At 37.9% G+C, this 24,167-nt stretch overlaps 1 protein-coding gene across 2 annotated transcripts in view; it reads left to right on the top strand.

Annotated features, from left to right (window-relative positions):
• The first annotated feature begins 770 nt into the window (after positions 1 to 770).
• The window catches only part of EDIL3 (EGF like repeats and discoidin domains 3), a 392,993-nt gene continuing 369,596 nt past the window's right edge, over positions 771 to 24,167 (top strand). For both annotated transcript variants that reach the window (XM_035014793.1, XM_035014792.1), the window contains exon 1: positions 771 to 1,113. In XM_035014793.1, the coding sequence (XP_034870684.1) occupies positions 1,047 to 1,113 (67 nt within the window). In that variant the 5' untranslated portion in view covers positions 771 to 1,046. The remainder of the gene's footprint in view (positions 1,114 to 24,167) is intronic.

The raw sequence follows: 24,167 nt of genomic DNA, 5'->3' as shown, positions 1-24,167 counted from the left end.
TTTTTGCCCATGTGAACAGATAAACTCACAACCCACTCTCCCAGCCCTAGAGCTAACTAAACTGCAGACAGAACAACAGAGCAGCCTTGTCTTAGCTGATTAGAGTCTGGCTGTTGACTAGGTTGCATTTCCTGAGAATCGGAGCAATTCACTTTGCAGGGTTCCATTTCTCACGCAGCTTCGTGCCCCAAGAGTCACTTTTCAAAATCTCTTTAACTTATTTTCCTGGCTATACTGAGAACTTCAGGGGCATCCTTAACGTGGTTAATTGTAAAGTCAATGCTGGAACCAAGAGAATCTCAGACACCAAAGTGCTTCCCTTAACCCTAGAGTCTCAGGCAATGTAGGAACTTTAGAGGTGGTGGCAGGTGCCAGGGTGTGGCTGCAGTTGTCTCCCTTTTCTCTTCCAGTAGAAGGAGCCACGGGGGCGGGTGGGGGGGGGGCGGGTAGGGAAGAGGTAGGAAAGAGGGGAAGACTGGGGGAGGGAATGGGGGGGAGCTGGCGGGCACCGGGGGAGCGCGCCTGCGAAGCTCGGGCTCACACGCACGCCGCCTCTGTTTGTACACAGTGCGCACCCGGCCGTCGGCTCGCTCCCCGCTAGCTCACGCTTCATTGTTCTCCAAGTCAGAAGCCCCGCAGCTGCGGCGGCGAGAGCGGAGCAAGCCGAGCACACGGTCTGCCGGTCCACAGGCGCGGGTGACCCGGAGCCGCCGCGGGAGCCCGCGCCCCGCCCCGCCCCGCCCCGCCCGCCGCGCCTCAGCCGGGACCCACCCGCAGCGGAGGCTGAGCCCGGCGGCGGCTCCTCAGAGATCGCCCACCTTCTTGCGCCGGAGCGCAGGCAAAAGGGGAGGAAAGATTCCTCTCTTTGGTCACCACTCTTTCTCGCCTTCTCCAAGAATTTGTTTAAGGTAGTGCTGCGGGCAGAAGACATCGTTTTGAATTCTCCGGCAGGGGCGGGGTCTGCCGCTGCCCTGCGGTGCCACCTCAGCGACACTGCCCTCTGTTAGGACCCCTGACCAGCCGAGGTCACGTTCGGGGACCGAATCATGAAGCGCTCGGTGGCCGCTTGGCTCTTGATCGGGCTCAGCCTCGGTGTCCCGCAGTTCTGCAAAGGTGAGGCGGCGGGGCCCGGGCCGCTAGGTGCGGGACAGGCTGGAGTCCCCTGGGAAATGCCGCGCAGGGGGCTGGAGGCGGTCCCCGGGGCGCGCCAGGGGTGGTGAGCGCCGCGGGCGGTACGGAGGAGGCGGCGCGCCCCGGGTGCCTCGGAAAAGTGCTCGCAAAGTCAGAGCGGAGTGCGTGGGGCTGAGCGGGGAAGAGGGTGAGAGGGTACGGAGGTGAGATCGAGGAAAGACGGGGACCGAGGGCAGGGGGAGGGAACGGCGCTCTTGGGAACCAGAGGTTCCTCGGCTCACTGAGCCAACTGGTCACTGCTCGAAACCTCCCTGGGCAATGCCCGGTGATGCTAGCTACGGGCAGCGGGCGGGGCTTCCGTGGGGGCCCGAGCCGGGAAGCAAGCTAGCGGGCGTCATCTGCTTGAAACGGGAAGAGGCTGGAGAGCCGCATGGCCGTCTGTCCCCCGGGTGCAGTTCTCCGAAGTGGGCCGGGGCCGAGAGGTTTGCAAATCCAAACCTGGCCCTGGGAGTTCTGGAGGTGGGCGAGGTGGAGACGGGTCTGACAAGTCAGTTCGGCTTTCTCCCGCCTTCCCTTGCAGGACGCGCTGCGTAGATTACAGAAAAACCACAAGAACCGCCTCTCCTCTAACCTCAGGGGCTCCGAGCTCGGCTCAGCACTCCCTCCGTGTACCCCTCAGTGTACACGCGTAACTCTTGGTAATAGAGAATCTTGCAGTGCGAGGCATCCTCGCTCCCCCTCCCAAGAGCAGAAAAGTTGTAAGAGCTGGTCTGGTTGTGCTTTCCATGACTTGTGTGAAATAAACCAGCCTACAAAAAATTGCAGGACTTAGATGCGTCTCCTACTGAGTTGTATAGACGAATTTCAGGTCCTTTGCGAAGGGTGGCTTGTCAATATGAACCCTTGTCCCGGCCGCGTCACTTCGCGGGTCGGGGCTGAAGTTGGCGCCGATAAAGGGCAGGAGGAGCGACAGGGGGCCCTGGGGAAACCGCGCAAGAGGGACTTGCGCCCCTTCTGCACTCACGGATAGGGGCGGCCCCTTCTAAGGGGTCCAAGGGTAATACAACCCTTAGCAGGCTGCTTCAAGTGGAGAGCTGAGTGCACTACAGGGTTTTAAATGCTGTGCCTCTAAAAAGAAGGATAGTTGAATTAAAAGCGTTGACTCGAATTGAATTCACTTGAAATTCACACTGCGTGAGTGTTCTACACCATCCATGCCTGCATCCATCCATTTATCTGTTTCATAGGAAAATTGTGAGCTCTTGGGCTACTGTTTGCCCAAGAAGCTTGGTGTTCCTGGATGCCCTCACTGCCCTGCCAGTAGCGATCCATGGCCGTGCTTTGCCTCGGCCTCCCTCCCGCCCCCAGAACGTGGCTATTTTCCCCAGCGAGTAGCGTGTGTGTAGGTGTGTGCCTTGCCTGCGTTTACAAAGTGCCCTTCCAGTTATCAGGCAGAGGCAGCCACTCCACTGAAGGTTAAGGCATGGTAATGGCTTTGTAGTTGCTCGGCTGAGTTCCCCAGCGATATGGAAAAGACAGGGCTCCCACCACTGTTATTTTTCCTTTCTCTTCTTTCCCATCTGGATTTCTTCAGCACTTTCATCCCTTAGCAGGAAGGGGAAGGGACGAACTGCAGGCACTACCTTCTCCTCCTCCCTTCCCCACCTCCGTTCCCACCCCAAACACGAAAACGCACATTCACCCACTCACACGCACCTACACCGTGCCACCGCAGCCACCATCTGTCCCCGAGCCGAGGTGGAGGGTGGCGGGGGTGGAGGAGGATGTGTCCAGCGTGCGTGGCCACGCTATCCTCACTCGGTCTGGTTGCGGGAACCCTGGGGCGCGGTGAGTCTTGGCTCACTGCAGTGGGTAGCTCTGCCTCCTAAAGATACCCACGCCTAGGGCACAGCTTACTCTGCCAGACAAACCAACCACGCCGATTTTGCTAGGGTTCTCCATTCCCGCTCCTAGACAATAATCGGGCAGCGGTGTACTCCATATTCTTTTCGTAGATTGCTCCCCCCCCCCCCCCCCCTTTTTTTTTTCCAGCCATCCTGTGATTAGAGGGAAAGAGGGCTTTAGGAAAGAAACGGACCATTTTCCGTGAGTCCTTTTGTTAAACTTGCACCTTTCTAATTTCTCCTTCAGCCCTGCAGAAGGCAGAGTGCAGCTTGTGTGACAGCTCCGAACAATTAAACTTTAAGTAAACTTATTGAAGCCAGTGTTAACACTGAGAATTTCCCTTGCATCCCTCTGCCCTGGACATCGTTTATCTAATGTAGCCTTTTAGAAATTGGTGTTTCCCTGTGTGGGTGGCAATTTACGTGCATTAATGATTGGGATTTGGTAATTTCTTTTATTAGTCGTTTTTATTTTAAAATTAAACCAATGGATCAGTCAGATTGAATATTTTATTAACTCTTAAATTATTCATCACTGTGGGTTGCTCTGAAAAATCCAATAACATGCATACAGTTGCAGCAAGCACGTGACATCTTATGCAATCTGTCCCTGTGCCTGCAGTTGGTGCCTGAAGTCTTTAAGCAAATGGCACTGTCTAAAAATGTCTAGACATGTCCTAAATACTATGAATCATTGGCATTTGAATTTCCTTTTTTTAATCAATGGTGTTTTTTAGTTATTCTACGTGAGAATAAATTAGTACCTGAACAGTCTCACTCAAGATAATAACAGTATGTTTCTATAATCAGTATAGCAATATTTACACTGAAATAACAGGTTTTTTGTGTTTTTAAAAATTGATTACACATTAGTGTTTTCGTTACTTAATTTACATGACCATGAATTCTGTACTTTAAAAATAAGTGCTAATTCAGATGCCAGATGAAGCACCTAAAAATAATTTTGAACTGGTGAACTAAAAATAATAAAGTGAAGATTAAGTATCCTGTTTTGACAGTTTAACACTAATGCAAAATCTTGGCCGTTCCATACACTGTGGTGATACAGCACACATTCCCCGCCCACCCCCCCACCCCCCGCCCCGTTCCTGAAAAAGCTTTTTTTGCTTATTCTTGAAATGTTTCTTTAGAATTGAAATGCATTTTGTTTTAAATATGCATATGGTTTTGGGAAAACATTTATAATAATAAAAATTATGGTTAAAAAATTGAAATGCTACCTTCTTCTTTCTATGGTCTTAAAGTTACAAAGACCTTCAAAACCAGGCAAATGTATTTCACTTCTGTACTCTAAATTAAAACTCTCTCATGTTTTTCTCAAATATCCTAAGATCAGTGTTCGTATAAAACATGTATTCAGGATCTAGGGTATTTTTAGTATTTTAATAAAGTTTGCTTTTATTGCCAGATACATGTGATTTTTCTTTCTCACAAAACTATAGCAATGTAAAGTAAAGGGATAAAACATATAATACTAATATAAAATAGCTTGGTTACTCAAAACCATTAGAAAATATAAGTTTGCCAGTTCCTAGATTCTAAATTAGTAGTCCATAGTCTTAATTTTACTGATACTAAGATAAAAATTTCAATTAGGTAATTTATTTTTAAAACTTTTAATCTTTTTGAAGGTTTTGCATAATGGGATGGACTGTGTATCTTATCATTTGTGCACAATTTAAAAAACCTGCCGATATGAGAGTTTCATAAAGCCTAAGAATTTAATTCTGGTATTTCTTGTTTACTGAGTACACTTGCAGGTGCAATAGCTTTGAGTATGATATATGTTGTAGTAGATTCATCATATTCTTGCCAAAAAACCCCATAAAACAGTGTAGGCTTCAGAACTCAGTTCAAGACAGTAAATCATCATGAATAGGCACTGAGAAACAAATAGCAAATTTTATAAATACATAATTAATGGCATGACTTTTCATAGCTGATCAATTTACTTTTTACATAGTTGAGTTTATTCCTAAGTAGTTTGTAAACTAATATTATTATGAAAAAAATAGAAAACCAAAACCCAGCCATTCCTATTATTCAATTCTTATATGTGTTGTAAGGAAGATGCCTGGCATGTTTTTTGTTTGTTTATTTAATCATAGCCCATGTAATGATTATAGTATCTTTTGTTAATCAAAACAAACATGTATTTATATACAAAGAGTCAAATGGTTGCCCATGTGAAGTAGAATAAGTATGGGAATTTTTCTCATGGTTATGTGATAATGTTAGAAATTAAGTACTATAAATACTTAAATGGAATAAATTACCACTTAGTTGTCACTGAAAATACCTCCAAAAAGTCTTTGATTTGAGGAAGTGGGGAAAAGCCAACAAGGATCAACTGTGCCCTTGCCAGCAGGTGTCAGGATAATCAATGGAGATCTTTTAAAGGAAAGATGGAAAAAGTAAAAGAAGTAAACCAGTAAAGGTGAATCTGCAAATCCATGGAAAGTGACTTTCTGCTCTGTATGAAACTGATGTTGTTAGTTAGTTTTCAGTGCTCTCCTGAGAAAGAGAGGGAAGGTGAATTGTAAGAACCTACTGCTTTTACCATAGTTTCTAAACTTGGAAACAGAGTTACTCTAACTGCCACAAACAAGTGCATGTCTAGGTTGAACCATTATTTTTCAGGGATCTCTGGAGTACCATCCAAGGAAATGCACATAGAGCTATGAGGTACTTGCCGTGAAACAATTATTGCTGAAATTTTTAGCATACTTTTAAGCATACTCTCCATACCAACTCTAAGTTTTATAAATAGAAAATTCTGTTACATTGATTTGCATGGATATAAATTCAATTGTACATTTATACACATCTATAGTACTGGTAAGAGATCACTAGTTATCCTTTTCTATCACAATGGTGAAAGTGTATTTTTCCTGGAGCTTGCAAGTATCTAATTAACATAAGTCATGTGGCCAAAAGAGACTAAATGGCATGATAAATAAAGTTTTGTCAGTATCCATTTTAACCAGTTATTAATCCTTATATACGAGCCTATTGTATATCAATAGCTTTTAGTGACTTGACATCATTTATTTATTTTTAATTGATCCTTAACTGATAATCATTCCTTTCAAATTAGTTCTAGCATCTGTTGATATAGCCCTTCAAACTGGGTTACAGATTCGCCATTGCACCATTTCTTACACAGTTGCTGACATCATGCCAAACAGTCTGTCTCCAGTGGCATCCTTTCTGAGTCAGTCCTCTTAAAATAAAAATTGTTTTCATTTTTCTCCATCTTCATCTTTCCCCTCTTCTCCTGCATTCTCAACATTTCTTTGCTGGATAGCGACTAGGGCACCTAATTCACTGTAAAATTCTGCCATGATTATTAAGAGGTTGCAAATCTCCAAAACATTGTGGAATTGGCCATTACTTTTTGTATGTGTGCGAAGAAAAAAACATGATACAGGGCGCCTGGGTGGCTCAGTTGGTTAAGCGACTGCCTTCGGCTCAGGTCATGATCTCAGGGTTCTGGGATTAAGCCCCGCATTGGGCTCCCTGCTTGGTGGGAGGCCTGTTTCCGCCTTTCCCACTCCCCCTGCTTGTGTTCCCTCTCTCACTGTCTCTCTCTCTGTCAAATAAATAAATAAAATCTTTAAAAAAAGAAAGAAAAAAGAAAAAAACATAATGTGAAGCCTCTATTACTAAATCCTGAGTTTTAAAACATAAATGGAAATAAATTAGGATCTTAATTATGGAGCAACTTGAGATTTTATGCCTTGATTTGATAACAAATGTCCTGCCTGAAACTATTATCTGGGCAATAACAGATCCATCCAACTTGTAGAGAAGTCTCTTGCTTTGCCTGTAGCACATAGTTGAGAAACTAGGAGAAAACATCAAAAACTCATGACCACCTAAAATAGACAATGCATTAATACTTAGATCATATAGAAAAGTCAATGTCTCTTGGTTTTTAAGTTCCTGGGCTTTCTATAAACTGGATCCAGACAATGAAAGGCATATGAGGTAATAGGTCAGTCTTAATCAGAGCAAAAAACCATGGCAGCTATTAGACCGAAACAGGCCTTAAAAATTCTTTTTTTTTTTTTAATTTTTTATTTATTTGCAAGAGAGAGAATGAGAGACAGAGAGCATGAGAGGGAGGAGGGTCAGAGGGAGAAGCAGACTCCCCGCTGAGCAGGGAGCCCGATATGGGACTCGATCCTGGGACTCCAGGATCATGACCTGAGCCGAAGGCAGTCGCTTAACCAACTGAGCCACCCAGGCGCCCCAGGCCTTAAAAATTCTATGCAAAAGCAGTGATACCTTACAGTGTGAAAAACCAGGGACATTTATGGGGGGAGGGGCTAAGTATAAAGGCCATAAGGCATTAGCGTGTGAAAGAATATTATAATAATTAGTACCCATATTGGCCTTGCATCCTAGACAAAGACTCACTGCAATATGTTAAACATTTGGGGGTATAAAGGCAGTAAAATACATGCATTATTGAAGAGATTTTGTCAAAAATGTTTAAGCTTGGAAAACCTGCGTAATGGTAGAAGAGATGGATATCCAAAGAATTTACTTGTTTAATATGCTATTTTCCCATCATTCTTGTTATTATATATTTTATTATAGATGTTATTATTTATTTTCTATTGATCCTTTTTCCCCTAAAATATGTTATTATATATTTTCTATTGATCCTTTTTCCCCTAAAATAATGAATGAAAGTATTAGGAAATACAGGACTCAATTTTGTACAAAAGAGGTAGACCACAGAATGCAGATAAGATGTCCTGCAATTACTTGGTTATATTTTAGAAGAAAATGTGTTGCTCTTTTGTTTTTTAAAATATGCATTATTATAGTGATAGTAACTGTGTAGGATTTGTTCAACAAGAGGTTTAATAGTGTGCATGAAGCAGAATGGAGGCTATAAGTACAAGAATTGAAGTGAAGGGTTTTTCCAAGTACTAAAGTACTTTCGAATGTGATTGTTGCTGTGGAAAAAGAAGATTGAGTCTATTTCTTAGCTTTACTTTTTCTCTTTTCTAAAACAGGTCTGGATCAGACTGATTGATCTCTTTTAAGAATAATATAACGTAGTAGAACAGTCCATAAATGGGAAGGCCAGGGTTTTAATCTCATGCTAGATGACATTGTGTTGATTTGAAGCTAATCTATCAGTGGGGTTAGGCCATCATGCATTCTTTAAGGTTTATGTTTGCTATTTGATAAAGTTTTTAATTTGGGGAATGCAGAATAATCCTCTTAAGGCTTTTCTTGCTGTACTGAGGTCAGGATGACCATTTACCTTTTACTATACCGAAGATTATATGAAGACAACCAGAGTAAAATGGGCTCATGACTCTTGAGCAGAAAAGAGTGGAAGAATCAAATGGGAACCCTGGAGAATATTTTTATTTGAAATAAGTTGATGACTCCCTCCCAGTAATGTGTGCCACCTCTAGGCATCAGTCTTCCATCCGTGCTCACATCTTTCATGCCCTTCTCCCCTCATTTTTCTCTTCAAACACTAATTGAACTCTCATTTTGCCTTGTTTATTCAACTTTCTTTTTCTTTGAATAGTTTAATTTTGTAAGCACTAACTTTTGAAATATCAGCTATGAACAAACAAGAAGCAAATTACCATTCAAAATGTTTTAGTATTTATACTGCAAGTTCTTGTGTCACATTTTGTGCTTCCTATAGAGACAGGGCTCACAAGGGTGTTGGCAAAACAAACAATCCAACTAAACAACAACAATACCCAAAATGGATAGTATATATTCAAATGAATAGAGCTATTCCTGCCCTGCCTCATCAGTGTTCCTCAAGAAGTACCCACATATTTTAAACAGTAGTTTGTCTTTTACAGAAAAAATAAGTCAAAAGTAGTTTCAGGGACGCCTGGGTGGCTCAGTGAGTTAAACGTCTGCCTTAGGCTCAGGTCATGATCCTAGGGTCCTGGGATGGAATCCCGCATTGGGCTCCCTGCTCAGGGGGAATCTGCTTCTCCCTCAGCCTCTCTCTCTCTGTCAAATAAAATAAATAAAATCTTTAAAAAAAAAGTTTCAGAAACTTGAAAAGCTTTGTTTCTTATTTAACCATTTTGTTTGTTTGTTTGTTTGTTTACAGTCTGTGTTGTTCAATGAGCATACTGTTCTAAGTACCACTCTGATTCTTCTAAGTCTGTGGAGGCCCAGGTACTGTTATTATCTACATATGAATGAGAAAATGGAAATACAGAGGTTAAATCATTTCCCAAGATCTCACAGTTACCAAGTAGCTTGTTAGAATTAGAATCCAGGTTAAATCTAGAGCCTGCTTTCTTACCTACTAAAGCATGCTGTGTCAATGAGTGACACATGGGGATAGTTTGTTAGATGATTTTCTTATTTATGAAACACATACTTCATATCTCTTACTATTTAACTGGTAGATATTTTGGAAAGGGTAAATTATATTTCTTCTCTTGGGACAATATTTTTAAATTTTTCTAATTTTAGTTGGTAAAATGGGATACCTCTTTTCACATTCAGAAATAAAGGCTGGAGTATGCTCTTTTTGGTCAGAAAGAGTGGTGTCTTTCAGAATCATGCATCACTAGGAAGAACAGCAAAGGTAGGGAAAAGAAGAGGAACACTTGTGAAATGATTCAAAACTCATTTTCTTCACAGTCTTGCCATTCAGTTTATTGCAACATGATTTTTATACTTTTTTTTTTTTTTAGTTTTCTAGGATTCCATTGCTCCTCTGCATTGTTTCATTGTTACTCAGTATGATGTGTAAGAGCATGCTTTCTCTGTAATTTTCAGATATATAATGTAGGACAAAGTGATTTTAAAGGTTAACAAGGTTTTTATTTCTGCTAGCTTAATGAAGTTATTTAATTTGCCTTACAGCCTATCGTCATTTAATTTTATTTCTATGTAAACCCATTAAGAAATTTTAGCCAAACAAAAGCACCAAAGGGTCTCAAACCACATCAGCTAGAAAATTATATTTCCTGGTTTATTTTAACAATTATTTTACCAAAAGATGGTTTATTTTTTTAACTAGTATTGATTGGTTAACTTTCAACATTTTACAAAATGATGAAAATTATACAATCTGAGATCACCTTATTAATAACACTGCACATCTGTATAATACTTAATAGTGTAAATAGACCTCCACATTATTATATTTATTCCCCTAGAGTAATAATAATAAAACAATAGGGAAAATTTCTTAAGTATTTTCCATCTCTATTCTATGGACCATAAGCAGAGAAGGCATTCTTAATTTCTTTTATCAGATAAGGAACCTGAGGTTCAGAAAGTCACATGATCTGTAATTCAAGCAACCAATGAGTTTGAACTTAACTCCACACATTCTGATTCCAGCATACTTTTTCCTCTTTTCTGCTATACCACTTTACTTGTGGTAATTATAGTTATACTTTTTTCTCAGTTCTTGGACTCATAAGATGAGGATGAGGTATTGGTATACTATTGCTTTTTCAAAAACTATTCCAAACTGCCTCTCATACCCACATGAACACTTTCTTGCCATCAGCCTAGAACACCTCCTTTCCTCTAGGGAGCCTGTTACTTACTAACCATAATGACATCCTAAACTTTCTCAATGGCTTCAGATCCTTCTTTCTTCTCTCATATTTGTCCACTTAAAAATCTTTCATGCATGAGCTTGTGACCCTTTTAACCAGGTTCCCAACACTAATGATTCCCATCTCCATTTTTAGGAACCTATTGGCAATGCTGTTCAACTGACTTTCTCATCACATGATTTGCTCAACTACCAGTACTTTAAATTTCTCAGACTTTCTCTTACCAGAATTATCATCTTTCTACCTCTCTTTGCCTTTCATTCCCACAGACTCACTCTTGTCATTACTCTAATTTTTAGTCCTACTTAACTTTCTTCTTTTCTCAGTCTCTGTGGTTTTCCATTTTCAGGGGTATTCAACATTTATGAATTTCTCAGCCCAGATGCTTTTTACCATTTTTGCTTCATTAAGTCCCAAACTAAGGTAGTTTTCAAAGTCCCATTCCTATCCCTGCAACTAAGAAAATTGGAGTGTTGTCAGAAGGTAGTACGACCCATTGGAAATCCTGGTGTAGCTGAAAGGTTGAGTTGGGGGTCCTAAAATATTATGGGGCACTGCAGAAGTTATATGGGAATGACAACTATTGATAATTGTAAATTTTGGAGCATAACCATAGGGATTATGGTGAAGGAGGATAGAAGACAAGATCATTAGAAGAGTCAAGGAATGTTGTAAAAATCATTTATGTGGGTATTGAAATTCCAAAAAGTTATAAAAGAAGAAACGTTGGAGAGAATGACAGTGAACCAGGAATAGAAATCTCCAAGGAATGAGGGCATATATTGCAGAGATCAGGAGATAACTGTAATAAGGGAGTAGTATTGGGGAACAGAGATCTGTTACATGAAATTAAAACTAGGTGGGTTTTTTTTTGTTTTTGAGAGGAAGGAGAAAGAATGTTCAGAAATTTGCTTTGAGGAGTGGGAAAGCATATCTCAGGTCTGGCAGCTTTGGGAGAGAAAACAGTATCCAGTTAAGAGAGCTGTGGGTAAACAGTGACTCAGCGAAGAGCTGATTTCTTCTAGGGCAGGAAGACAAGACTGGCCTAGTCCCAAGCCTCATGCTCTTAGACAGTCCTCATCCTACAGCTTTTGCACGTTGAGCTCATTATAATAATTGATATATCTGACTATGGGCACTGCTTTTAAGCACATAAAATATGTCTTCATATGTAACAGCTCTTTTAAACCTCACAACCGTCTAGGGGGTTATCATTATCCTCATTGGCAGATGAGGATATAGATGAGGATAGGGTTAAGTGGTCAGTACTCAAACTAGGCCTTACAGACCCAAGTCCAGGACTCACTTCACTATAGCACAATTACAGAGAAAAGCCCAAATCCAAGGAAAGAGCCTTTCTAAATTTAAAGCACATCTGGGGGATAGGAAGATTTTGTAGTTGTGCCCTGACCTACTTCATCCTATCCAGATGGGCCTCTATGTGTTTTGAGGTCAGCATAGTTTAGGTTACTGGGAATGTCTATGTCTGCTTGGTGGTCTTAATCCTTGCTCATCTTGGATCATTTGTCCAAATGGTTCTAACTGGAAAACATTATTACTTGGGGAATATTTGCTTGGCCTTTTCAGCGTACTTAAAATTGTGCAACCTTGTGCACAAAGAATTCTTTTTCCTCAAATTTGCGTGTTTCAAATATTTGTAAACCATAATGTTTCTTCTTTAGTTTCTGACATGCTAAGGTTTTACATATTTCTTCCTTTAATCTGTCCTTGTAAGCCATTCCTTTCATTATTTTAGTTGTTTCATTTGGAATCTGTCCAAGTAGCCTACATATTTATTCAACAGGCTTGCCAAAACCCCAACAGAGAATTCCTGGGATGTGCATTCCTAAAATAATGCCATACACATTAGTCTATCCTTTTTAATATTGCAAATATATTCTTATTTTTATTATTTTTTATTATTTATTTTTGCAAATACATTCTTAATTTTAGTCTATTGTTTTGCTAGTTATTTTTCCTACCAGACCACTCTTTTCCAAATAATACTTATATATGCCATTATTTATTTTTTTCCATAATTTTGTTCTGCTTTTGCCCTCACTGGAATTTTACTTTATTTTTTTTTCATTTTGTATTTAGTATGTTTGTTACTATTTATATGGTATATTCCCTGCCCATAGAATCACAGAATAACATAACTTAATTTCCTGCAAATTATATTATTATGCTATTTATTGCTATTTTGTGTCATGTACATATCTGCTAAATTGTAATGCAGATTCCCATCCTTAGCTTTGCTAAATTATAATGCAAATTCCCATCCTTAGCTTTTGGTTTTTTTCATACTTATTCCTTTTAGGTCTGTAAAGTATTCATTATCTTCTTGAAGTTACCTTCTATCTGTATTTCTATATTTTTTCTGTTTATATATTTATTTCTAGCTAATTTCTTCTAAATGTTGCCATTTTTCTGCTCCCAGCTCATCCCTCAGCTTAAACTGCACAACTTCAGATAATCTCTCTGATCACCTTCTCCAAGTTACCAGTGTTCCAACACACACACATATACCCACAGTATACCCCTGTCATAATTCTCTATCACTAATTTTTTTTAATTATGACACTTTTCAAAAATCATAGCTATAAAATTACTTATTAGCTTATTTGTTTCATTTCTTGTTCTCAATGTATTATAAACTCCATGTAGGCAGGAAAAACATATATTTTGTTCCCTAATGTGTATATCCAGCTCTAAACATGGTGCCTCATATATAGTAGGCACTCAGTATTTGTTGGCTGAATTTACGCATGCACGGATGAATAAAAAACATGAATTAAAAACAACTCTGTTGGTGTATAAATCTTTCTCTGGTTAAAAAAAAAATGTGTTCCTTAGATAGACCCATTAGCTCATTTAATAAATTCTTATCTGCTTGAAGCACTGATGCATTGACCTGTGATTTATGGCACAAGTGATACACTTTGAGAAAGCAATAAATACTTTAGTAGTGGCAAACTCTAAGAGCAGACTAAATAAATGACCTACTTGTTTCCATAGCTGTCTAATTTATAAACACTTTAAAAGCAAGATTTGGGTTTTACCTTAAATTATCAAATTGCAATAAAATAGTTGTAATTGTATATGGAAGATCAACAGTAAGCTTTAGTTTGCCATTTTATTATAAAGGGTTGACAAGAAAAGTTATGTGCGACAAAATCAAAGCATTTGGTGGTGGTTTTAATTGTCAGGCAGAGGAGCTGCAGGTAGTCCTTTGATCTGTTAATTGTCCCAGTGCCTGGGGGGATCACTCCCATAAGCTCCGCTAGCAGTAACTTTCCTTCAACCATAACGTCTTTCCCTCCTCCTGCCATGCAGTCACACCTGCTAAACCCAGATGTACTTGGCAGAGGGGAAAAGACAGCATCAGGGAGCTGTGTCTACCCAGGAGCCAAGAGCCTCAGAATCAGCTCTGTTTAGAGGTTTTTTTATGTAATGACAATCTTTATGTCACCGCTAACTGCTGTTTAATCTCCTTGGGGCAACTATACTTCTACCTTTCTTAAATGCCTCAGTGGTTCTAAAACTATTTGTGTGCTTGTGACCTCAGTAATTGTGTGGTTTCTACTGCTAGTCTGAAAGCTCAGAAAAAGTGTCTTTCTGAAGAAGGTATAGGTTGTCAAAGGAGTGTGTAGAGTAAAAACTATAAAATCTAATGCTTTGCTCCTTTATATGTGATAAGAGAACATTTGGCAGTTTTTTTGAGGGGCAATTAATTCCTCATCCCTACTTTAAAGTTTTAATTATTTTTGAACTTATATGTATACATTCATTGAAGAAAAACTATAATGGAATCATTTGGTCTCTATATTTAGAGACTTAATTCAATAAATAAATATCTCAAAGTAATATTTTTTACCATAAAATTGATCATGCCACATACTCTTATAATTTATTTATTCAACAACTTTTTATTGAGCAGAGAGAGATGCCAAGAACTGTTCTGGGTGATAGAATTACAAGAGTGAATGAAACAGATGACAATCCTTGCTCACATACAACTTAAATTCTAATGAGTCGAATGAAGGGAATCAAAGAATAAATGAAGGAAATTGTCTAGGAGGTTAAAAGAAGGGAGTAGGGATTTCAGGAGTGGATTTCACTTTTATGTAGGATGCTCAGGTCAAGCCTCACTTTTCAAAAGCATTAAGGAAGTGAGATATATTGCAAGCATGTTGTCTCAAATTTCACTTGTCTCTGTATTTCTTATGTTTTATGTAACAGTTAAATTTATTTTGTAAAATATGTCCATATTTTCCTTTATGACTTCTGCTTTTGGCATCATATTTAAGTGCCTAAGAATTGCTCTTTGCTTTTTCTGCCTAATGGTTAGCTTTATGTCCCAACACAACTTACAAAAGCTGTTAAAAAATAAAGCACATATCATATACTAAATTCTATGATAACTTGCATCAGTTCAGAGACTTACTGAGCTGCTTCCCTATTAGTGGGACAGTATTTTCAATTATCAAATTAATTATGAATTATTTTAATTAGTAATCATTGCCTATAATTAGAAATATATCAAAATATGGTTTGCTAATACTTTACTTGGGATGTTGGCATTTGTTTTTATAAATGATAATTTGAGCAATCTTTATCAAGCTTGGTACTAGGGAAATGCTATAGTTATAGAATTAATTGGGAAGTTTCTCTTCCTTGGAGCATTTTAAATACTTTAAGAGTTTTCTGTTTCTTAAAGTTTTGAAATAACTCACCTACCAAACAGTCTGATCTGTTTTGTTGGGTACCTTTTTTGTTCTTTTAGAGAGGGAGAATAAGAGAGACAGGGGGTGGTGGGGAAGAGGGCGAGAGAGAATCTTAAGAAGGCTCCATGCTCAGCCAGAGCCCAGTGCAGGGCTCAATCTCACAATCCTGAGATCATGACCTGAGCCAAAATCAAGAGTTGGACAGTTAACTGACTGAGTCACCTAGGCACTCCTGTTTGCTGGGTACTTTTGTGACTACCATTTCTGAGGTCTTCCATAATGAATGGAGCACTTACTTGTTATCCCTTTTCCATTTTTGATAATTTATCATTTCTGACACAATAGTACAATTTAGAATATTTTCTAATTTATTAGCATATATTATATATAGCATTAAAATGTTTGTGAAGCTATTTATGCAAAACAAAACATAGTAATGTGTACGCAATGTGATAATTACAAAGTAAAAAAACAAACATAAAACAAGATAAATCTTCCAGGCTCAGGAGTCAGGGTTTTTAACTTCAACAGTTGACTAACCTTGGTTTTCAGAAAAATAATAAATAAAATGGGGCCACTAATAATAGAGCCTGACTGCTAAAGTTAATGTAAAGATCTAATACAGATTAATTGCTTAGAACAATGTCTTTGGCCCATGATGAACATGCTGATGATGATGGCGGTGACGACCACAATGATGACCATGGCTTCATATCTCCAGTTTTGTGTCACAGTGCTTGGCACAAATTATGATAAAAAGTAATTGATAAATGAATTGAGTGCCAGTCATTTTTCTCATCCAATTATTATTTTACTTTTTACTTTTATCAAGAAGTCTGCAATCTTCTAACTGACATACAGTTTGCAGGTATACTAATATAATGTGATAAGTAAGAGAATGGAATCAGACTGGGAGTTGGATTCTGGATAAACCATTTACTAACTCTGAAGCCTTTTACAGTTTACATCTCTAACCTGTTTCCTCATCTGTAGGTATGGGTAAAGCAGAAGCAATCTAATAGGGTTGTTGTAGTCATTAAGAGATATAACCCATGTAATATGCTTATAGATCCTGCCAGAATAAAAACTCTCGATAAATATTAGGTACTTTTTATTTTCTTAGTTGTGGTTGTGGCTCTTACTTACTGTAAAGGGGACAGTTACCTTGGGACACCCTGGAATACCAAAGGAGAATGATCTAAGGAAGGGATGGGAATGTGGATCGATTTGACAAACTGGCCAATCAACAGAGCTTAGCAATTTTCCAACTTATGTTAAATATATTTTGGTTATGTTCCTGGTTTTAAATCATTTATTTTGGGAGCATTTGACTGTTGTTAGTCTGTTATGGCAGCTATAACAAAAATACCATAGATTGGGTGGTTTATAAAAAACAAATTAGTTTCTCACAGTAATGGAGGCTGGGAAGTCCAAAAGCAGTGTGGTAGCAGATTCCATGTCTGGTGAGAACCTGCCTCCTGGGTCATAGGATGTCATCTTTTTCCTGCTTCCTTACATGCTCCCACAGGGTCAGGGAGCTCTCTGAGGCTTTTTTTCAGTGAAGGCACTAATCTTATTCATGAGGTCTCTACCCTTATGACCAAATCACCTCTGAAGGGACCACCTCCAAATACCATCACATTGGGGATTAGGTTTCAGCATATGGATTTGGGGGGACATAAATAGTCTATAGTATTGTCTGTAATAGACTATCTTACAGTGTCACCTGACCCAGCAGGAGGTCTTTGCTTCCTTTATATTCTTCCCACCTAGTTGCACTTACTCTCTACTCTGAATATAGACTGTAAGTTGTGTCCTGATTTATAACCTATAATAGAAACTTCTAAAGTATTTTAGGTTATTTTTGTTTCACATTTTACTTTAGAGGTCTCAATTGTAAATATGGTATATAAGGCAGTTGACAGCATGAAAGTTTTTGTAATCTATTTACTCAGGACTCATGGTCTCTGTGGTCAGTACTTAGTATTCAGAAAACTCTTCACTATGTCTTGCCTTTCAGCAGTTCAAGTTTATTTTACAATCTCATGTAAGTATAGGTTTGTATAACTCTTCATTTGTAGAGCAGTGTGGACTAGTTTAGGTACCAAAAGACCTAATTCTGGCTCTACCAAGTGCTTCCCTTGTGACTCTCAGCAAACTCCAGTCTCTGAGCCCTAATTTCCTTATGATCAAAATGAAAATAAAGTCATATACAGGGAATGATTTTGGAACTTGAAAACTGTCTTATATATCATCTGTTTTGGTGGTAGCCAAATTCTTGCATTGTTTTCTGTACCTTTATAGAATCAGCTAGTATTGATATTCCCATTTGTTTTTGTGTGTTTTACTGAACATATCCAGGTGTTATGAAAACTTTTGATTACACCTGTTTGGAAAAGGAACATAAGCACACTAAGAAATGGTGATGGATATGATATGTAGGTAGTCTCTGTATTGTGAGAACTTAATTGGTGGTGATGAGATGTTGGACAACTCTTTAAGTGTTAACATGGACAGATTCATATCTGATGTCTCCACATGTCTATGATTTCACCTGCCCTTTTCAACCCTAAGTTGAGACCTAGAGTGGCTGTCTTAGAAAATTCTTGTTTGTTCATGAGAATGTAGAAAGTTAAGAAATTAAATCATTCTTTCACCCTCCTGAGAAAATTGCCCCCTCTAAAGGAATCAGGGTCATCTTCTCTCCTGCTATATTCCCTCACAACCCAAATTTCAACTTCCTCTGGACCTAATGCCAGTCCACAAAAATGAAATTAATAAAATTTCCTTAAATATAGTAGCAGTGATACTATTTAAAATGTTTTAGTATTATAGAATTGATGCTAGATAATGCAAAATATGCTTTATTTTGTTTCTATAAAAGGTCAATTTCAAAATTATGTATGGATCATAACTTATTTTTGAATTAGCAGTTCCTTGATGATACTCCTCAGTGTAATAATGAGCTTAGATTCCAACACCAAAGTGCAGTTTTGTTATTGGGATTCCCATAACTGTAAATATATGTGTATATGTAAATTTATAATATTTTATTTTAAATATCAGTATTTAAGTAAGTTAGAAGAATAAATATCTAAACTAAATGATATATTTAGTTAGTAATAGAATTCATATGGTGATTGCTTTAAAAATAAAATGCATTTGAAGGTCAGATTTAGAAATAGGAAAACAAAAATAGAGGCAGAATTATTGATAAATAATTCTGTATATTCTTAGGGAAATGGCATAGATCAATTTGAAGGAATATTTCTTGATTAGTTCTAAAGGGGTTATTTATTTTGCTTTGTATTCCTCATAATTTGAGAGTACCTTGAAATATTTAAAATGTTATAACTGATAACTGCTGCATAGTAAACCAATGTAGGGTTGGAGGTTTCAGGTTGCTGATTTAACTTTAATTGGGAATATGTTATAAATTCAGTCAATTGTCTTTGGGATAATAAGAGTCATGAAGACCTCCTCCAGGATTAATTGTTTGTGAAGGCAATTACTATGAGCAAAGCCTAGAATCTAAGCCCAAGCAATTGGAGCATACAAACTTTAACTGTGAATTCTTAGGCTCATTTACATTGGTATGTCCTTCTGAAAGTAAGCATTTTCATATGTGACTGCATTATAGAAAAAAAATATTTAGGTCATTTGGCAATAGAAGGAATGTAAACCATCACTCCATAACATTTAATAGGACAAAATTATACTTAGGCAATGTAGGCTGGACCAACAGGTTTTTTTTATTTATTTTTATTTTTTTTATTCAAGAAATCCTAGGAAGACACTGAGAATGAGGAAGATACAATTCAACAATTTAGAGCTTTTTCAGATGGTTCAGTGGTTCCCTGACTCCTGCCAACGAAAATTAAAGCAAAATGAATTGATGAATAATTTGGTTGCACTCCAGGAACCTAAACACTGTTGTTTCTTTTGTTAGAGTAATAATAAAGGTGTATAGTAAAGTAAAGAGATATTATTGTTATGTGCTTTTAAAGCTGATAATCCAGAAATTAAAGTGGAAACCACTTCAGGAGACCTATTAATGCATATTTATAATTAAAACTTGGTTCCTTTGGCATCACTGCTCATTTGGGAAGTTGGTTTATATGTATTCTACATTAAGTTCATTTGTTAAATATCTCCATAAGCTTGTTATTATAGGATGCTGCTACTCAGACTGCAGCTGTGAGACAGCGCACAGACAACACTTGTGTAACCACAGCATTTATGACTTTCAGTTTAGGTTATTAGACTATTATGTTGGAATGATCAATGTTGCTTCTTTGGGTTTATGAAAATCATTGATATATCTGCAATGAAAAAATGGTACTGGGCGCCTGGGTGGCTCAGTTGGTTGAGCGGCTGCCTTCGGCTCAGGTCATGATCCTGGAGTCCCAGGATCGAGTCCCGCATCGGGCTCCCTGCTCGGCGGGGAGTCTGCTTCTCCCTCTGACCCTCTCCTCTCTCATGCTGTTTCTCTCTCGCTCGCTCTCCAATAAATAAATAAATAAAATCTTAAAAAAAAAATGGTACTATAAATTTTTAGAGGCCTTATTGAGATGCAAACAAACCACACAATCTTAAGTGTTTATGTAGTTAAATGTGTTTTCAAAATTGTGTGTACCCAGGGGCACCTGGGTGGCTCAGTCGTTAAGTGTCTGCCTTCGGCTCAGGTCATGATCCCAGGGTCCTGGGATCGAGCCCGGCAGGAAACCTGCTTCTCCCCCCCCCCCCCCCACTGGTGTTCCCTCTCTCGCTGTGTCTCTCTCTGCCAAATAAATAAATAAAATCTTAAAAAAAAAAAAAAATTGTGTGTACCTATCTAATCATTACCTAAAACATGACGTAGAATATTTCCACAATCCTAGAATATTCTTCCATGTTGTTTCCAGCCAACTCCCATTCTACCCCTGCTCTCTCCAACATCTGTGTTTTTGATTTCTATTATTATGGATTAATTTTGTCTATTTTTGGACTTTATACCATTGTTATGATTGTGTGTGTGTATGTGTGTATTTCGGTATCATTCATTCAACATAATGGGTTTGCTATTTTTCCTTGTTTTTGCACATATGATGAGTGCATTTCTTTTTATTCCTGAATAGTATTTCATATAAATATACCACAGTTGGTTTATCTGCTCTGTAGCTGGTGGAAAATTGGATTGTTTCCAGTTTTTAGCTTTTATAATGAATAAAGATAATCTGAAAATTCTTACAGATTTTTTTTTCTAAATTGACATAATTTCATTTCTCTTGGGTAAAATACCTAGGAACGGAATTGCTGAGTCATGGGTAGGTACGTGTTAACTTGAAAACTACTCAGCACATCTCCAAAGTGATTGTATAATTTTATTCTCCCAGTAGCTATTGAAAAGTCCAGTTGTTCCATATCTTCACCCCGAATCTGTCACTATGAGCTTTTGATTGTAGCTATTTTAGTTGACATGCAATAGTATTTCACTGCATTTTTAAATTGTGTTTTCTAATGACTAAGTATATTGAGGACACTATTGTAGAGTTTATTGACCATTCATATCTTCTTTTGTGAAATGTCCAACATTTCACAAGTATTTCTTTCTGTTTTCTGAGTATTTTAAAGTCGACTTATAGGGGTTCTGTATCTATCCTGGATATGTATATTTTGCCAGATGTGTATTGAAAATATATTTCCTAATCCGTGGCTTGATACTCAGTTTCTTAATGGTGTCTTTTGAGGAAGTACTTTCTAATTTTAATGACATGAATTTTATTGGTCCTTTCTTTTAGAGTGCTTTGGATGTCCTAAAATGCCTTTACCTAGTCCAACGTCACAAATATATTGTCTTAGTTTTTCCTATAGAAATCTTACATTTCTGGTTTCTACATTTGAGTTTATGATCCTTCTTGAATTAATTTCTGTATGTATCATTAGGTACGAGTTGAGGCTTATTTTTTCCATAGGGAAATTCAGTGATTTCATTTGTCAGGAAGACTGCGTTCTCCATTGTAATGTCTTGATATATCCTGATTGCCTTGGTTGTATCTATTCTGTATCTTTAATCTGTTTCTCTGTCTTTACACCAACACCAGGGTCTTGATTAATTTAGCTTTATAGTAAAGCTTGAATTTAGGTAATATAGTTCTTCTAAATGTATTCTATTTGGTATCTTATATTTTTATACAAATTTTAGAATTAACTTGTCAGTTACTTCAGAAAACCTTGTAGATATTTTGATTAAAATTGCATTAAATTTATAGATCATTTAATGGAAATGGCCATATTAACAACATTGTATCTTTCTATTGATTAAGATCTTATACCTATTCATTTATGTATCTGTGTAGATCATATTTAACAATAAATACCGATTCCTTTTTTGTAGGTTTTTATAAAATATAAAGCATTTTCACATTGCTTATTTCATTACTCATACTTTACCTTGTTTTAAAACAGGAATTAAGTATAAAGATTGGAGACCATTCATGCTTCACAGTGCTTACAAAAGGACTTTGCACATAGGATATACTTGATAGACAAATTCTCAGAAAACCTTTTTATTAATATTTTTATACTATGACAGACAGTACCGTTAGAAAAAAATCAACATTTCAAATAATGAAGTTTATAAAACTAAATAAATACATAATTTTGCAAGGTTCCAGAAAAATAATCTGAGATTCATAGCATCAGATCGATTAAAAGCTGAAATAATGAGACCTTGAAATTTTGGGGAAGTAGTTAATGGAATCAGAGTTTAGAATACCTATAAATCACTTTACTCCCCTGGAAGTAAAGAGTGCACTTCAGCTACCTTGGATAGATAAGTGCCTTTTCTATTTATAAAGATATTGGTAGTGGGGCACCTGGGTGGCTCAGTTGGTTAAGCGACTGCCTTCAGCTCAGGTCATGATCCTGGAGTCCCGGGATCGAGTCCCACATCGGGCTCCCTGCTCGGCAGGGAGTCTGCTTCTCCCTCTGACCCTCCCCCCTCTCATGTGCTCTCTCTCATTCTCTCTCTCTCAAATAAATAAATAAAATCGTTAAAAAAAAAAAGATATCGGTAGTTATAGTTATTCCTAGCTTTTTACAGAATAGTCAGGTTCACAAGGCAGGAAAACATTGTACAGAGGCTTCATCCTGCTTTAGAAGCTTCAAGTGTGTGTGTGTGTGTGTGTGTGTGTGTGTGTGTGTGTGTGAAGTGATGACCTTATCCCAGATGGTGTTATCACCAGAAAGCTTTTGCTTTGACTGAAGTTCATCTTGGTTCACACCTGAAATCCAAGCTAATGAGATTTTCTTTTAAACAGATTAAGCAAAACCATCAATTGTCTATCTTTTCTACTTGTTTTGTGGAATTGATTCAGGAAAGTGGACCAAAGCTATACTGAGAGGTGAGATACATGCTTTGAGCTACTTATTGCTGGCACCTTTCCAGAACATTAACTAATATTTAATATGTTAATGTGCCTAGAACTTTTTAGGAAAAAAAAATATTCCTAGAAGAATCTTGCTTATAAGCCACTCCCAAGTAAATATTGATTTTTGCTCTTTTGTACAATAATTAAACATTAGATTGAGTTATTGGAAAAGAAATTGCATTCTTCTTGCTTGAGAGACCATTATTAGCTATATATTTATATTCACTGTATCCTCCTATGATTAGATATGCCACATATGATTATAATAAAATGAAATAAATACGTTCTAAAAGACCACTTTTTGCCATGCCAATCTGTGATATGATTTCTTAGATCTGTACCAAGTTCTACTTTGAAATTTACTTAGATCTCTTTTTCTTTCAATATTTACTAAGGTTCTCCTATAGATAATTACCATTCTGGAGGGTATAACCTACACAAGTGATGGCTCACTTATTCCTTTCTTACTAATCTAATAGGAAATGACTGATAAAGGACATTCAATTAATCTACTTACTTTATATTGAGATGTTTTAGGGGCAGTGAATTTATTCCCAGGCTTCAAACACCTTGGCCTTTAATTTGTCAAACTTCAGTCTTTAAGGAAATTAGCTGGGTTCTGACTGAATTAATTGAATTCAGGGAAAGCTCTACAAATAGTTGTTCCTATATTTTCTCACATGTTTCTGTAAGGTCCAAACTGTTGGAAAGCAGTTAGATTTTGAATTATTTCATTACCCCTACAACACCTGTTCTTTGACTTCATAAAATCTCTTCTTTTCCCCTCTACTAACCCTCCTCTTGCCTTCCTTTATTTTTTCTGTTCAGCTTGTATCATTTTGCCCCTTACATGAATTGCTCTCTTGGGATTTTCAACTCCCCTGATCTATTGGCCTTGAGCTGCTCCCACTTGCTAGTCATTTAGGCTTAGATGTCAGTAATAGTTCAGTCTTTCAGTTCTAGAAACATGGGTTGGTCAGTGCACTGAGAACAGAGTCATCTCCTCAGTGTGAACTCCCAGGGATATATAATTTAGAAGTGTAGTATATCAGAATATGAATTTTAGATTCCATAATGGTAATTATAATCACTGAAGATACAAAAAGACCCATGAAACTTCTAATCAGTTAATTTACTCTTTGTTGCTCATGGAATTAAAAGAGAGGAGTTAGTTGAACAACTTGAATGTTTAATGGTTGGAGGCTAAAATGGTCTGACCACAGCAGGGACGCACTTGTTTCATAGTCTGTGTTGCAGTACCCATTTTCCCAGTCAATGGTTAGTGTTTGGATGGGCAATGCAAGGTTAGCCTCCACCTCTCAGGTTTGCATGTTCAAACTACTGGATAACCTCTTTCCCTCTATCTTGTTTATCTACCAAAGCACATCT

The sequence above is a fragment of the Mirounga leonina genome, unplaced genomic scaffold, assembly GCF_011800145.1.
Source record: "Mirounga leonina isolate KUSES-001 unplaced genomic scaffold, KU_Mleo_1.0 Mir_168, whole genome shotgun sequence".
Classification (NCBI taxonomy): domain Eukaryota; kingdom Metazoa; phylum Chordata; class Mammalia; order Carnivora; family Phocidae; genus Mirounga; species Mirounga leonina.
Note: the sequence above shows the minus strand (reverse complement) of the source record. Positions and strands in the feature narration are given on the sequence as shown.